The sequence below is a fragment of the Otolemur garnettii genome, unplaced genomic scaffold (genome assembly GCF_000181295.1).
Source record: "Otolemur garnettii isolate 467f Iridium unplaced genomic scaffold, OtoGar3 scaffold00006, whole genome shotgun sequence".
Taxonomy (NCBI): Eukaryota; Metazoa; Chordata; class Mammalia; order Primates; family Galagidae; genus Otolemur; species Otolemur garnettii.
Window position 1 is genome coordinate 27,256,133 of NW_003852401.1, and position 16,828 is coordinate 27,272,960.

Genomic DNA, 16,828 nt, shown 5'->3' on the forward strand with positions numbered 1-16,828 from the left:
AAAAAAAAACAAAAAAACAAACAAACAAAAAAAGAAAGTGCTTCTTCCAATTTCTAGATGGCTTAAATCCCTTTGAATTCCCAACAGCACCAAGAACAGAGTCAGAAACTTCATAGGGTATTGATTGTAATACATGTTTTAAAAAAAATATTAATGAACAAAGACAAAAGGATAATTTTCTTCTATTAGATTAATTTTCAAATTTACCTTGGATTTTATAAAAGCTATAGTGCAAGAGTTTTACTTTAACCATTAGAGTCCATTTCTAATTTCCTCTAAATTACAGTTTGAAATTTTCAATTTGAAGGGAAACAGCAATCTTTTTTTATTTCTGCATCACTGCGCCACCTAGTGGATAATACAATCTGTTACTAGGCAGTGGCGTTCACCAATTTCCTAAGCACAGATTACACCAAAGGGGAAGGTTGGGTGGTGCCTTTTTATGCATTTAGATCTCAGACCTTTTCTGCTGGTAATTTTTGTTACTAGACAAGTAAGGTTTTTTAGAGAAGAGCTCAGTATTGTTTAATTCAGAATTTAAAAATATGTTGATCCATGTATCTCTGACATTTCCCACATCACCAATAAATAAAGGATAACAATGCAAAAACTGTCCTTAAAAACAGTTTACATAATAATGACTATGAGGTACTAGTTCAGAGGATTAGATTTTAAGTTTAGAAACAAGACTATTTGAAATGTCTGAACTTTTTTTCCTTTGGTATAACTTGTTTCAATTTCATCCATTTTGTTTTATTAAGTCAAAATGGTCAGTAAGACTTGTTGATTTGCATTTTTCATTATTTTTAGAGGCTTGGCGTAGGCTCCCACATTTCATTTACCTCTTTGCTGCCCCCACCTGGGATGGAGTGTGTGCCAGCCTGACAGAGCAATTGCTTTATTCCCTCTGTTGATTTCCACTGGGTGTAGGGGTGCCCGTTCTTGTGCCGAGTATACCATATAATAATTGTGTGATAACCCTTCAGTTACCAGGTTTGTGAAGTCCGTAACAAATACTTGTGCAGTTGAGCTTTTAAATTGTAAGCTTTTAAATTTCATCCACAGATTAATGGTTTAAAATAAAATTGTCTGTCTCTTGCTGATAGCTGGTTAAATGAGCATTTTCATAGGGTCATTGCTAAGTTTTATCATGGCTACATGAAGAGTTCACAATCTTCCGCACCCCCCCCCATCTTCCTCCTGTAGGAAAAAATTTAAAAGAATACCAAAAGGGGCCAGGCACGGTGACTCACGCCTGTAATTCCAGCACTCTGGGAGTTCAAAGGTGGGTGGATTGTTTGAGCTCAGGAATTCGGAGACCAGCCTGAGCAAGAGCAAGACCCTGTCTCTAAAAAAAAAAAAAAAAAAAGTGTGTGTATATACACACACACATATATTTGGGCATTGTGGTGGGCACCTGTAGTCTCAGCTACTCCGGGAGGCTGAGGCAAGGGGATTGCTTGAGCTCAAGAGTTTTAAGGTTGCTGTGAGCTACGATGCTACGGCCCTCTACCTAGGTTGACAAAGTGAGAAGACTCTGTCTCAAAACAATAAAAAAGAATCTCTTATGGCTGGGCACAGTGGCTCACACCGGTAATCCTAGCACTCTGGGAGGCTGAGGTGGGTAGATTGTCTGAGCTCAGGAGTTCAAGACCAGCCTGAGCAAGAACGAGACCCTGTCTCTAAAAAAAAAAAAAGAAAAGAAAAGAAAAGAAATAGCTGGGCATTGTGGCAGGTGCCTGTAGTCCCAGCTACTGGGGAGGCTGAGGCAAGAGGATCCTTTGAGCCCAAGAGTTTGAGGTTGCTGTGAGCTATGATGCTATGGCACTCTACTGAGGGTGACAAAGTGAGACTCTGTCTCAAAAAAAAAAAAAAAAGTACCAGAAGGATCCTTGAAGTACAAAAATAATGGTTTCTGAGAATAAATAGTATTTCTTTCATTCTTGCACTGGCATTTGAAAAACCTGGCAGGCTCATGGAAGCAGTACTAGTAAATTGCTAAATGAATAGGTCATTTCATATGAAGAGCTTAGAAATGTTTATGCCCTTTAGTCCAGAATGAACTAGAAAATGGGGGGGGGGGAAGAAGCTGTATGCCCAACAGTGTTTGCCCAGAAGTTATAATAAGAAAAAGCTGGATACAGGACGGCTTATGCGACTGCTATGGTTAATAACTTCTAGACTAAATGTGGCTCTTTACGAATTTACTAAAATTACCTAAGTTTAAACATTCAGTTCCTCAGTTGCGTAGCCACATTTGAAGCACTCAGGAGCCACGTGGGCCTCAGGGTTACTGTGTCGGGCGCAGCTGTAGAGCCTTGTCATCACGGCAGGCCCGCAGGACCGTCTGTGGGAGAGTGCTGCCAGACAGACGCTCCTCAAACTCTGTATGTGCATATTAATCACATGTGGGCTTTGGTTAAATGCATATTCTTGTCAACAAATACAAGTTAGGGCTTGAGATTCTGCAGCTCTAACAGGCTCTCAGGGGTTGGCTGTGTGGCAGGGTTAGTTAGGATCTTGACATTCTTGCATTTATTCCCTGATTCTATAGGAAAAGGACATCTTTGACACTCAGGACTCTGTGTGTAGGTTTATTGGCTTTGTGGGATTAACCAGGCTTGCACATATATGGCAGAAATGTCATGTGTCTCTCTTTTCTGTGTGAGCCATCCTCTCAGGGTGCCTCAGGTCTGGGAGGAACAGTTTACCTTGTGTATTTCATATGGGGCCACCCCTGCTGGCAGCAGCTCTAATAATTGGTTTTCTAACCTGCCTTTTGACAAAGCAGTTTATAATCATCTTTGTCTTGGTACGTATTATGGGGTGGTGGTTTGTACGTTTGTTTGTTTTTTTTTTTAAAGCAAAGCTGTATTTTAAAGTTATATGGGCTTAGTCAGATTTAAAACCACAGGGTAGACAGGACTTTGTCTTGCCAAATTAGCATCTTCCTTTTTGGCTTATTAATGGCTTATTTGTAATTACAAATAAGAATGGTATGTTTATACCTGATGGCTTAGTGTACCAGAACTATGAACATAGAGGTCTTCAATGTAAATGTCACTGAGGTTCTTCTTTCTTTCTTCTCTCTCTCTCTGGCCTTACTGAAATTGGACCCATACAGATCTGGATTCAAATTGTTATCAGCCACCTATTAGCTGTAGGGCCTTGCCATGGGTAAGTTCCTTGATCTCTTGTGCCTTATATTTTCATAGATGAAAAAGGGAGGACTTGTGTAGGGTTTCAAGGATTAATACGCAGTAGCCAGGCCGGGTGTGGTGTCTCACACCTGTAATCCTAGCACTCTGGGAGGCCAAGGCAGGTGGATTGCCCTGAGCTCAGAAGTTCAAGACCAGCCTGAGCTAGACAGAGACCCTGTCTCTATGAAAAAAAAAAAAAAAAAAAAAGCTAGGCATTGTGGCAGGTGCCTGTATAGTCCAAGCTACTTGGGAGGCTAAGGCAAGAGAATCGGTTAAGCCCAAGAGTTGGAGGTTGCTGTGAGCTGTGATGCTATGGCACTCTACTGAGGGCCACAAAGTGAGACTCTGTTGCCCTCAGTAAAGTGTTGTAGCATCATAGCTCATAGCAACCTCAAACTCTTGGGCACAAGTGATTCTTTTGCCTCAGCCTTCTGAGTTGCTGGGACTACAGGTGCCTACTACAACACCCAGGTATTTTTAGAGACGAGAGTCTTGCATTGTTCAGGCTGGTCTCAAACTGGTGGGCTTAGGCAGTCCACCCACCTCAGCCTCCCAGAGTGCTAGGATTATAGGTGTGAGCCACTGTGCCCTGCCTGAGACTCTGTCTCAATTGAAAAAAAAAAAAGGCAACAGCCCTAGAGCACTTAGCACAGTTCTGACATACTGTTAACACTCAGTGAGGGGATGTGTCAGGTCCCCCTTTTACGTGTGTGTTACCTAAGGCACAGTCATTAGGAAGTTTGTGTGTTTGTACCTGAAACTAACTGTTGAAAGAGCCAGAAATGAAGTCTCACCAGACCCTCCTCCTGCCCCCTTTCCTTACCAAGTCAGTGCAGAAGAGTCACTGAGCTGGATTCCCTAGATCCCAGCCAGCTATTTGGAAATAGCCATCATGCTCACCAGGCTGCATTGTCAGAGTGACCGAGCACAGCCGCTGTGGGACTTGTTTGGATTGAAGGCCAGGGATCAGTCACCAGCAGGTTTTAGGAGGCACAGAGGTCTGAAAGGGGCAGGGTACTTCATTGGAAACCATTGCAGCCACCCTGAGCTGGGTTAGAATCAGCCTTCTGCCACCTCTGACTTTTTTGACCTCGACCAGGTTATTTTACTTTTCTGACCTCAGTTTCCTGTGAAATGAGTAATACTTATGCCATTGATAGTACCTAGAACTGACTGAGCTTTCACGCTGTGCTACTGGTACCTGGAGTTCTGTGCATGCATTATATTCTCACAGCCACCTGGGAGAGCTGGGTCTTGTTGCTGCCCGTGCTTTACGGATGGAGGAACCGGAGTCCCGGAGAAGTTGAGTAACTTGCCCAACGTTAAGTGGTGGAGCACAGATTTGAATCTACGCTTTCTGACCATGGAATCTATGATGTGTTCTTTTCTTTTTTTTTTTTTTTTTTTGCAGTTTTTGGCTGGGACCAGGTTTGAACCTGCCACCTCTGGTATATGGGGCCAGTGCCCTACTCCTTTGAGCCACAGGTGCCGCCCTTTTTTTTTTTCCCTGAGACAGTCTTACTCTGTTGCCCTGGTGCCCTGACATCATAAGCTCACAGCAACCTCAAACTCTGGGGCTTAAGCATTTCTCTTGCCTCAGCCTTGCAAGTAGCTGGGACTATAGGCGCCTGCCACAATGCCTGGCTATTTTTTGTTGCAGTTGTCATTGTTGTTTGTCTAGCCCAGGCTGGGTTTGAACCTGCCAGCCTTGGTATATGTGGCTGGCACCATAACCGCTGTGCTACGGGTGCCAAGCCATGTCTTTTTTTTCTTTAAACTTGGTCTACCTAGGCCATGTGTGGAAAAGCACAGATCACACTCGGCCTGTAGAAAGGGAATCGGGCTTGGCGCCTATAGCTCAACCGGCTAAGGCGCCAGCCACATACACCTAAGGTGGCGGGTTCGAATCCCCAGCCCGGACCCACCAAAACAACAATGATGGCTGCAACCAAAAAATAGCCGGGCGTTGTGGCGGGCGCCTGTGGTCCCAGCTACTTGGGAGGCGGAGGCAGGAGACTCGCTTGAGCCCAGGAGTTGGAGGTTGCTGTGAGCTGTAAAGCCACGGCACTCTACCCTGGGGGGCAGCTTGAGGCTCTGTCTCAAAAAAAAAGAAAGGGAATCGGACCGGAGTCAGGTACCAGCTTCAGGTGCCATCTCTGACAGTGGGAGCTGTATAGTCTCTGGCCTCAGCTTCCCCGTTTGCAGATGGGGTTAGGCTTAGCTAACTCATGAGGTTGTGGACATGCAGTGAAAAATTTTATAGGGCGGTGCTGTGGCTCAAAGGAGGTGGTGGGTTCAAACCCAGCTCCAGCCAAAAACTGCAAAAAAAAAAAAATGTATAACGAGCCCTCAGTGTGGTACCCAGCTGAATGTTCATGTTAATAACTTCCTTTCCAGTTCTCATCGCCATCTTGTCTCCCATCTCCAGGGTATGTGTTTTTAGGCTCCCAGGCTGTAGACGAAGGCATTTCAACACGTCTGTCCAGGCTGAGAATGTAGACTCCTGTGTGTTACGTTGTAGTGAACATTACCCGCCCGCCACACTGAGTACTCAGTGTCTGGAGCTCACCTTGCAGGTTTTCCCTCCTGTCTCTGAACATGCCGTTCCCTGTACACAGGAAATCCACCCACCTGTCCCGTAGCCGTCAGCTCACATAGCACACGTGGCGGGAAGCCTCCCAGCGGTTGGCACACACCTCCCGCCACCCCAGACCTCCCATCAGCTTCACATTTTGTGTGCTTGCTATGACCTCATCACTCACCCTGCCCCACCCAGATGGCCTTTTTTCTTTCATAAACACTCTAAACTTGTTTCTCACCTCTGGGCCTTTACTCCCAGAAATCTGGAAAGATGTCCGGATTTTCTTATAATGAATTCCTTCCAAGCTCCCATCCCATGACTTACTGTCACCTGAAACGATAATAAATATTTACTTGTCTGTGATCCCCTTGCTCTGTTGGAATCCTCCTTATGAGGAATGGACCTTGGCTTGTACCCCCCACCATCCACAGCGGTGTTGACGTGTGGTAGGTACCCAGGGGACATTGGTGGAGCAAGTGAGCCTTTGTGACTGGGTGGTGGTGTACTTCACCAAGATGTAGTTACTTGTTGACACATCCCACTTTCCCCTGGACTGAGTGACTGCCTCAGGGTACTGTATCTTTCAGACCGCAGGGCAAGGTATATGGTTCTGTTGAGTAAAGGTTTCCTGAATATAGGAATGTAAAAGTTAGGAATCTTTGAGAAGGCGTACGCTTACAACTTGTGAGGTCTCACTGGGCCTGCTGGCCACCACAGAATGTCCTTCAGGGCCACTGGTGGAATAAGTGCTGGTCCGAACAGGTTGCCGTGGTTCTCCTTTTTTCCATGGCCATTCTGTGCTGTTCCCTGTCCCCTTTCTTTGTTAAGGTCATTTCCCTGTGCTGTTCTTTGGGCCCTGAACAAATACTTCTCCTAATCCCCAGTCCTCTTTGTTTTTTGGGACACATCTCTGTCTCTTGCTCATGGAAACCTTCCCTGGCCCACCTGTCCAGATCAGGTGCTGGCTTGGTGGCACTTCCTGAGGACAGTGCTGTTATGTTTGCTCTTTATTTGATCCTTACAAATTGAGGATCAGAGTACATTGTCCATGGTAAACATATGTTGAAAGAATGAGTGAAGAATTAGTGATGGTTGGCTTGGTGCCCGTAGCTCAGTGGCCAGGGTGCTGGCTGCATACCCTGGGCTGACAGGTTCAAACCCAGCCTGGGTCTGCTAAACAACAATGACAACTGCAACAAAAAATAGCCAGGCATTGTGGCGGGTGCCTGTAATCCCAGCCTCTTGGGAGGCTACGGCAAGAGAATGGCTTAAACCCAAGACTTTGAGGTTGCTGTGAGCTGTGACGCCACAGCACTCTACCAAGGGTAACATAGAAAGACTGTCTCAAAAAAAAAAAAAGAATTAGTGATAGCATTTTTGCATTCCTATGCCCATGACAGCATTTTCCACAATAGCCCAAGTATATATCCACTGATGCATAAGCAGATAAACAGATTATGTCATGTACATATAGGGGGATATTGTTTAGCCTTACAAAGGAAGGAACTTCTGATACATGTTTCAATGTGGGTGAGCCTTGAGGACACCTTGCTACGTGAAGTAAACAAATCCCAAAGACAAATACTGTGTGATTTTATGTATATGACATATTTAACGTAGTCAGATTCATAGAAGAGAAAAGTAGAATGGCGATTGTCAGAAAATGGTGGGGAGGGGGGTTGTTTATTGGGTATAGTTACAGTTTTGCAAGATGAAGAGAGAGTTCTGAAAATCAGTTACGTGATAGTGTGAATATACTACTATCTTAGTCTCTTCCTGCTCCTGTAACAACATACTTGGAACTGGATAATTTATAAAAAATAAGGCATTTATTTGCTTACAGTTCAGGATGCTGGGAAAGCAAATCATGGAGCAGGTTTGGTGTCTGGGGAGGGCTGTTCTCTGCCTCCAAGATGGAGCCTTGTTGCTTCATTCTAACATGGAGGAAGAGGTGGACGGGGCAGATGCTATGTCCTCTCGGGATGGAAGGCAAAAGCGTGTTCCCCCCAGCCCTCCGTAAGGGCACTAATCTCATTGCTGAGGGAGGTGCCTTCTTGATGTAAGCATCTCCTGAAGCCTGCCCCTTCCCACACTATCGCATTGGCTATTAGATCCCAACATATGAATTTGGGGTAACATACATTCAAACCATCACAACTACTGGACTGGGTGCAGTTGACCCGTAAATGACACGAGGGTTGGGTGCTGACCCCCCACCCCCACAGCTAAAAATCTATGTATAACTCTTTTTTTTTTTTTTTGAGACAGCGTCTCACTTTGTCACCCTCAGTAGAGTGTTAAAGTATCATAGCTCACAGTGACCTCAAACTCTTGGGCTCAAGTGATCCTCTTGCCTCAACCTCCCAAGTAGCTGGGACTACAGGCACCTACACCTGGCTATTTTTAGATACTGGACTCTCACTCTGGTTCAGGCTGGTCTTGAATTCCTGAGCTCAGGCAATCCACCCACCTCAGCCTCTTAATGCTAGGATTACAGGCGTGAGCCATGTGTAACTTTTGACTTCCCCCAAAATATAATAACCTGCTGTTGACCATAAGCCTTATCAGTAGCATAAACAGTCAACACATTTTGTATATGTAATATATACACTGTATTCTTATAATAAATAAGTTAGGAAAAAGAAAATGTGAAGAAAATAAGGAATAGAAAATTCATCTCTGTTCATGAAGTGGAAGTGGACCTGGACCGTCATGAAGGTCTTCGTCCTTGGCATCTTTTTTTTTTTTTTTTTTTTTTTTTTTTTGCAGAGCCTCAAGCTGTCCCCCTGGGCAGAGTGCCGTGGCATTACAGCTCACAGCAACCTCCAACTCCTGGGCTCAAGCGAGTCTCCTGCCTCCGCCTCCCAAGTAGCTGGGACCACAGGCGCCCGCCACAACGCCCGGCTATTTTTTGGTTGCAGCCGTCATTGTTGTTTGGCGGGTCCGGGCTGGGGATTCGAACCCGCCACCTTAGGTGTACGTGGCTGGCGCCTTAGCCGGTTGAGCTATAGGCGCTGAGCCCGTCCTTGGCATCTTATGTTGAGTAGGCTGAGGAGGAGGGAGAAGAGGGCCTGATCTGGCTCCCTTGGGGGTGGCAGAGGCAGGAGCGGCAGGCCAACTCAGCGTAGCTTTTATTAAAAAGAATAATTCAATTCATCTGTAAGTGGACTTACACGGTTCAAGCCCATGTTGTTTGAGGGTTGCTTATACTCAGAAATGGTCAAGATGTGTGTGTTTTTTAGCACAATTAAAAAGAAAGAAATTAGTGCTGCCAGAAACTGACTTCTGGAAAGCACATAAAAAGATCCAGAACTAAATTCTAGGGCGCCTGTGACTTCTGGGCAGTATTTGGCCATGCACAGTGGCTCATGCTTGTATCCTAGCACTCTGGGAGGCCTAGGTGGGTGCATTGCCTAAGGTCATAAATTCAAGACCAGCTGAGCCAGAGCAAGACACTGTCTCTAAAAATAACCGGCCATTGTGGCAGGTGCCTTGGGAGCTGAGGCAAGAGAATTGCTTAGCCCAAGAGTTTGAGGTTGCGGTGAGCTGTGATGCCAGGGCACTCTATGGTGGGTAAGAAAGTGATACTCTGTCTCAGAAAAAAAAAGAGAGAATGAGAAGTATTTATTTCCTCATCATGGTAAGCTCAGGCAGTACTGTCAGAGTGAAGGAGTGAGCTGGCCTCAACTGCCTGGGCTTCTCTCTGTTCTCTGCTCCCGAGGGCCCAGTGAGCCAGTCCCTGGGAGGAGCCCTGGTGTGGAGGGTGCGGGCTCAGCTCCCACCAGTCCTCATAGGTACCCCCTGCCCTCTTCAATGTGAAATTTCAAACGAAAAATGACATGCATTTCGATCCTGGTTAGCTGTTAAACACTTAAGGAAGAACTGAACTGAAAACTTGTTCTTATCGCCTTCTAGGAAAGCACGTGAGCAGTCTCAAGAGCCCATTCAGCACTAGCATGAACGCTTCCTAAAGGTTGCCTTATTCTTGCTGACTTTGACCCTCTGATGCATGGGTGGTTTTTTGATTTTTTTTTTTTTTTTTTTGGAGACAAAAGATTCTCACTATGTCCTCCTGCCCTCGGTAGAGTGCCGTGGCATCTCGGCTCACAGCAACCTCAAAATCTTGGGCTTAAGTGATTTTCTTGCTTCAACCTCCCAAGTAGCTGGGACTACAGGTACCTGCCACGATGCCTGGCTATTTTTTGTTAGATTTGTCATTGTTGTTTACCTGGCCTGGGCCGGGTTTGAACCCACCAGCCTCAGTGGTGGGTTCACCATGCTATGGGCGGGGAGCCTGCCTGGATGGTTTTATCTTCATTTTACAAAGAAGGATACAGTGTATCCGAGGCCCCATATCTAAGTGACAGAGCACAGATTACACCCTGAGCTTGTAACTCACTTTCTTGCCTCTGCTCCAAATTGTTTCCTACAGGGTCTCCATCTCCTGATTCAAATGTATATTTGTACATCTCAGTCTCAAATCAGATAACACACTGTTCACTTGCAAACTTCTCCTCCCAGCCCTTAAGTAAGTAGCATGCACTATGGTAGCAAGAAAGACCAGGGGCTCCCCGACATCAGGCTTTTGAAATCCCAACCCCGGGTGTCTAGCCCCAGACATCCCACAGAATCTTTATCAGATGGTCAGAAACTTAAAATTTGCTTCTCCACACCCCCGCCCCAGGGGTGAAGACAAAGAAACCGATTCAGGACTCTTTGTTATTCTTTTATCTGCTAAGTTTATAGAAAGGTTGTGAAGTGGAGAGAACTGTGCTGAGCAAGCACTCTGTCCCTGCGTTGGCTCCCAGCCTTGCCAACTGCCCAGGTCTTATCTTCCCCTGGTTATCTTCAAGGATGCGAAGCGTTTTCTCTTCATGCCTTTTCATTTCTCTGTAACATTAGCCATTCAGTTGGCCTGAAACTTTGCCAATTCATTTCCATCCAGCTTATGCCGTGTGTGTGTGTGTGTGTGTGTGTGTGTGTGTGTGTGTGTAGAGGTCTATCCTGTATAAATAGTTTTTTAAGTGTCCTTTTCTATATAGTATTGCTCTAAAACGTCCCATTGACTTACTAATCTCTACTTAGATCCCAAATCGTTTTATTCGCCTGAAGAAATAGCTGATGCTCTAGTTAGTTCCCTGGGCAGGGAGAGAGGGAGGAAGAGAAAGCTGCTGTGGTGGGGGCAGACCCAGACTGCTTTCTTTCTCTCCTGACAAGTGGTGCTTTTCAAAGCATTTGGCGTCTCTGCTGTATGGATGTGTCACTGTGCAAGATGACAACAGGATTTGCTGGGAATGTGGGCCACTATTGTATCCGCCTTATGTAACCACGTGGAGTGATGGAAATGGGTGAGCAGCCGGGGATGTAGGCGGTAGCCTGGCCCAGTGATCTCCAGAGGCCATGAAGACTGCTCAGGCCCTCCACAGGATGTGGATCCAGGCTGTTAAAAAGTTGGGGAGATTGAAAAGCCATGTGAGTCCTCTGCAAGCTCTCCCTCCTTTTCTTTTCCATCCTTTTTTGCGGGAAGGGAGGGGGAGCAGAAACCCCTCTCACAGTGACTGCTTTATCCTCAGGTTTATTTGTGCTCCTGGCAGCGTCCTACAGCAAATTGTGAGGTTGTAGATTGTAGTCAGTGGTGGGTTTTTAAAATTCTTGTCTTCTGTTTAGCAAACCTATGGTGGGACTGATAGCCTCTTCCTGGATTTGTAGATCAAAGGCTGATCTTTTTCCTGAGCTGGGAATCTGCAAACAAGTGTGGTTTTGATTCCTGGGTAGGGTTTAACATACTGCTTTGTATGTTTGCTTGTGTTTGAGAATTTCTTGTTTTGGGACAAAACTTTTTTGCTTTCTTCTTCCGCAGCAATCTGTGTTCTTTTGTCTAGGTTTCAAAATTATACAAAAAAAAGGTTCCGATGTTCTTTTATAGTTTGAGCTTAGGCAGTACTGTAACATGTATGGCTGGGACTTTTATTCAGTATGCAACCTGCAGGCCGTTTTTGATTAATCTTTGGTTTTAGCGGTAACCTCCGTCACTGGGAAGCAGCAGTTTGTGGACGTAGAACCTAAAAGTTGTTTGTTCAACGTGAAGACGTTGAGATCTGCTTTGTGGCTGGTTTTTAACAGGTTTCTATGTTCTTTATCTAAAGTAGGTAGGATTTTTATATATTTGGCCAAGGTTTTTCAAAGGAAAGAAGCTTTATTAAAAGTAGATGATGAAAAAAATTTTCAGGAACTATTTGCCCTAGACTCGTCCCACAAATACCTTACTGTTAACACAAAGTTTCTTATTTATGGTGGAAAGACGAGCTCGCTTTCCACTTTCCATGGGCTCTGGGAATGACTTGTTAGCCTATGCAGGGGGTGTCATTAACACTATTTACGTGAAAGGGAAAAGCAATAGGAGCCTCCTGGAGGGTGGGTTGTTGGCGCTTGGGTTGAAAAAGTGACTTGGTGTCTTCTACACCTTCTGCTCCCCAGACCTAACCTGCATCTCCACCCCACCTGCTTCCCATGCCTTTCTCTGTCTCCTTTGCACCTCTCAAGTTACTGGCACCCCTCTCACCCTGCTCTGGCTCCACTCAAAATTACTATATTCTCTTCTCCTTTCACTTCATGCAAAATCAGACCTGTGTTAAAAATTTGGTATTAGGTATACCTGGACCATTCTGTGTGGGTCAGCACTGGGTCTTTCACCAGGATTCAGCCTTAAGCTCGGTGTTCCCCCACGCACCTCCCTATTCATTGCACTTATTATATATTTTGTACTTGTAAAAGAATTAAATAGTTGAATCATAAAGCATCATACCGTGAGCCCATCACACATAACCACAGACCCTCCTGACCCCACGCTGCCTCCTTCCCAGGTCACTTCATTCTGAATTTTGTGTTTTTCATTGTTTTGCTCTTTCTTTGTAGTTTTTCCTTGTGCATGCACAGGCACACGTGTGGGCCTAAACAAATGGTTAGGTTTGTGGGTTTTTTTACTATAGTAAAAACCACGTAACATGAAATGTCCCCTCATCTTATGTGTACAGTCAGCAATGTTAGGTGTATTCATGTTGGGACACATTGTTTCCTTCTCAGACTACAGGAAAGTAGCACAGTGTACAAATTCTTCCCGAATACTTTTCACTTACTATTAAGCCTGAGATGCCTTTATGTTGTGGTGATGTGACTGTGGTTTTTGGTGCAGTGCAACGTTGTATTTTAATAATATATCATGATTTATTTATCCAGTCTGCTCTTGCTAGTTATGTGGCTGTTGAGAACGTTGCTGATGTGAACAGTGTATACATGTGTGCTTATGTACAGATTCACACATTTCCTTTGGGCCCCGGCCTGGGAGAGGAATCTCTAAGTTGTGAGAAGTGTTACCTAATGTACGTGCTGTCTATGGTGGCCCTGCACATAAAGCTCCTCAGATGCTCAGCAGCCACTGCTGACATTCATGCAGGAAAGGTCAAGTGTGGATAGCAAGTCGGATGAGCACAGCCCAGCGCAGCCTGGGTGTGGCCAGAGCCTGCTGGCCCAGTTGAATGGCGTGAGCTCAGCTCTCAGCTAAGCTGCTGCACACTGGCAGCCTGTCCCCAGGGATACCCTAGAGCTGAGGAGTAAGAATCATAATGCAGGGTGCTTTGTGTTTCTGGAAAGGTAATGTATGAATGAGGCCAGGAAGACACACATTGGTTTGTATTTTGGTTAATATAATGTAATGTAATGCAATATAATATAATATAACGTGGTTAGTTGTTAAATTTTCCAAGGGCTTCACCCATGTATGGAATATCCCAAGTGTCACAAACCACATGCTCAGAACACAGTGGACAAATGTACTATGAACAAATATTTTTGAATGAATGAGTGATTGAATGAATGAAATGTTTTCTGTGAGACTTTTGCAAAAAGTCCTGGTTCTATGGGCTAAATACACGTAGTTTAAAGTGTATTTTTAATGCTCAAAGGAGCTATTAAAACTAATTTTTATTTCAATTTCTCCACCTCAAGATTTTATATTTACCACTTAGTTTTGCACCAAATATATTCTACTTAACCTATGTTTAAGTAGTTAATAGTAATGTCAACCTGTTACCCACAGGTAAGAAACAACTTCTCAGTCTGATCAGTTTAGTATCAAGTTGCTGAGCACTGGGAGAGTTACAGCAAGACCTGCTTGATTATAAATTTGATTCAGCCATATTGGTGGTGGTAATAGTAGGACAGGTGTCCTCAAACTACAGCCCGCGGGCCACATGCAGCCCTCCTAGGACATTTATCTAGCCCTCCGGGTGCTTATGCCATCACTGCCTATCCTGCTTAGCAGCCGACTCGCCCCAAGACCCACAGTCCAGCCCACCAACAGTCTGAGGGACAGTGAACTGGCCCCCTGTTTAAAAAGTTTGAGGACCCCTGTCGTAGGAAATTGATCCTCTTGACAAATTTAATTTAAATCTCCTTTGCAGACAGCACAGAAATACTTAAATTTTGAATTAAGGAAGGACTGTGAATTTCAAAAGTCGGATTCATTCTAATTGAGCAACATTTTAAAAATAAAATTTTATAGCAACTCATTTGACTAAATGATTAAAAAAAACCTTCAAATCCAAAACTTTTAAAAAAGATTTTGCAGTTCTTATATTTAAAATAAAAATGTATTTTCAAAGTAATGTACTGATAAAAATATTCTGTCATACTGTAGCTGCTTGGGATATTTAACAGTTTTTGGTATTATATATATATATTTTTAGACAGTGTTTTAACTCTATGGCCCTTGGTAGAGTGCTGTGGCATCATAACTCACAGCAACCTCTTAACTCCAGGGTTCAAGCAATCCTCTTGGAAAGCACATGTGCTGGAAAGGTCATTTCCAGGTGGTAATGGCTTTGTTTTACTAAGGCCATATCTAAACCTGAAGGTGGCAAGGAATTAGGAAAGTATACTCTGGAAAAAGACAGGATGACCAGTTCTATTAACTATAGGAGTTCCATTGGGTTTGTGCATTCTAATTTCCTTTAAGAAAACTTTTTAAGGCTCAATGCCCATAGCACCGTGGTTATGGCGCCAGACACATGCACCGTAGCTGGAGGGTTCAAGCCCAGCCTAGGCCAGTTAAATAACTGTAACAAAAAACAGCCAGGCATTGTGGTGGGTGCCTGTAGTCCCAGCTACTTGGGAGGCTGAGGCAAGAGAATTGTTTAAGCCCAAGAGTTTGAGGTTGTTGTGACCTGTGACATCACAGCACTCTACCGAGGGTGACATAATGAGACTGTCTCAAAAACAAAAAAAACCTTTTGGAAGATATGAAACTTTATCAAAATCTTAGAAAACATATTATACTGGTGCATGTTGGAAAATGGTATTTTAGACATAGATAATATTACAAATGAGTACATGGAGGGGGGGTAGCTTAAAGGATTACACATATCTCTTTGTACATGTAATCAGTTATAGCTACTCAAGAGTAAGGTAGTTCGTTTTCTTCTTTTTTTTTTTTTGAGACAGAGCCTCAAGCTGTCCCCCTGGGTAGAGTGCTGTGGCATCACAGCTTACAGCAACCTCCAACTCCTAGGCTCAAGTGAGTCTCCTGCCTCAGCCTCTCAAGTAGCTGGGACTACAGGCGCCTGACACAACACCCAGCTATTTTTTGGTTGCAGCTGTCATTGTTGTTTGGCCAGCCCGGGCTGGATTCGAACCGGCTACCTTAGGTGTATGTGGCTGATGCCTTAGCCACTTGAGCCACAGGCGCTGAGCCAGTTCATTTTCTTTTATACAAAAAAAATTGCTACTGCTTGACCCTTTTTAATCAAAAGGAATAAATTATCCGCTCCAGTATATTGTTGGTTGATGTAATTGCCTTTTGTACTTAGCTGCTTTCACCCAAGCCTAAGAGTTTGTTAAGTAGGGAAAACATTATTATCTGGATATTTTTCAATTCTTATCTTTCTCTTTTATTAGTTTCAGTGCAGGAATGGCAAATTTGATTTATAATTTTTTTTTTTTTTAAATGGGCTTGGTGCCTTAGCTCAGCGGCTAGGGTGCCAGCCACATACAGCAAAACTGGCGGATTCAGCTCCAGCCCCAGCCCGCCAAACAACAATAACTCCAACCAAAAAATAGCTGGGCATTGTGGTGGGTGCCTGTAGTCCCAGCTACTTGGGAGGCTGAGGCAAGAGAATTGCTTAAGCCCAAGAGTTTGAGGTTGCTGTGAGCTTTGACGCCACAACACTCTACCCAGGATGATAGCTTGAGACTTTGTCTGTTTTTGGCTAGGGCTGAGTTTGAACCCACCACCTCCGGCAGATGGGGCCAGTGCCCTACTCCTTTGAGCTACAGGCAGGATAGTTTTTCTTTTTTAATTTGTATATAAATTCAGCAAAGCCTTTTATTTACATAGTTAAATTACTTTGTATTCTTATGTTTTTAGTATGCTTTATTAAAAGACATAGCTGGATCTTCTTGTTTTTAATTCAGTCTGATAGTCTGGTTTTCTAGTACTTATTACGATTACTTGTCTATATTCTTCCAAACTCTCTTCTACGGTCATAGTTTATGTTTTATATTTGCCTTGCTGTTTCTACTTGTCATCTTTTATCTTCCTTTGGATTATCATTTTTTCATTTTATTTTTCTCCTTTGTTCTTTTGAAACTTAAGTGCTCAAATTATTCCCATAGTAGTTACCCTAGAAAACTGAACATATAGATTTAACTTAATGAAGTTCAAAATTAATTAGTCGTTTTATCCTGGTCCTATGCCCAGCACTTTGGGTCTATCTTATATTTAACGCTGACAAATCATACAGTATTATTATTAGCATTGCATGTAATCTGTGCATTTAGGTTTACTCACACACCTGGCATTTTTAGGCCTTCTGGGATTATTCTCCTTTTTTAAAAAATTTGTCCTTTGAAAATTATTTTACTGGCTTGGCACCTGTGGCTCAAAAGGATAAGGCACCAGGCACATACACCTGAGCTGGTGGGTTCGAATCCAGCCTGGGCCCGCCAAACAACAATGATGGCTGCAACCAAAAAAATAGCTGGGCATTATGGC

General features: G+C 44.0%; 1 protein-coding gene across 3 annotated transcripts in view; it reads left to right on the top strand.

Moving 5' to 3' along the window:
• The window catches only part of TJP2 (tight junction protein 2), an 85,533-nt gene that overhangs the window by 21,895 nt on the left and 46,810 nt on the right, over positions 1–16,828 (top strand). Inside the window, exon 1 of one of the 3 annotated variants that reach the window (XM_003782930.3) lies at positions 11,182–11,253. The exons of the other annotated variants lie outside the window; for them this stretch is intronic. Within the exon in view, the coding sequence (XP_003782978.1) occupies positions 11,182–11,253 (72 nt within the window). Of the gene's footprint in view, positions 1–11,181; positions 11,254–16,828 lie in introns of those variants that run through there. 3 annotated transcript variants of the gene reach the window in all.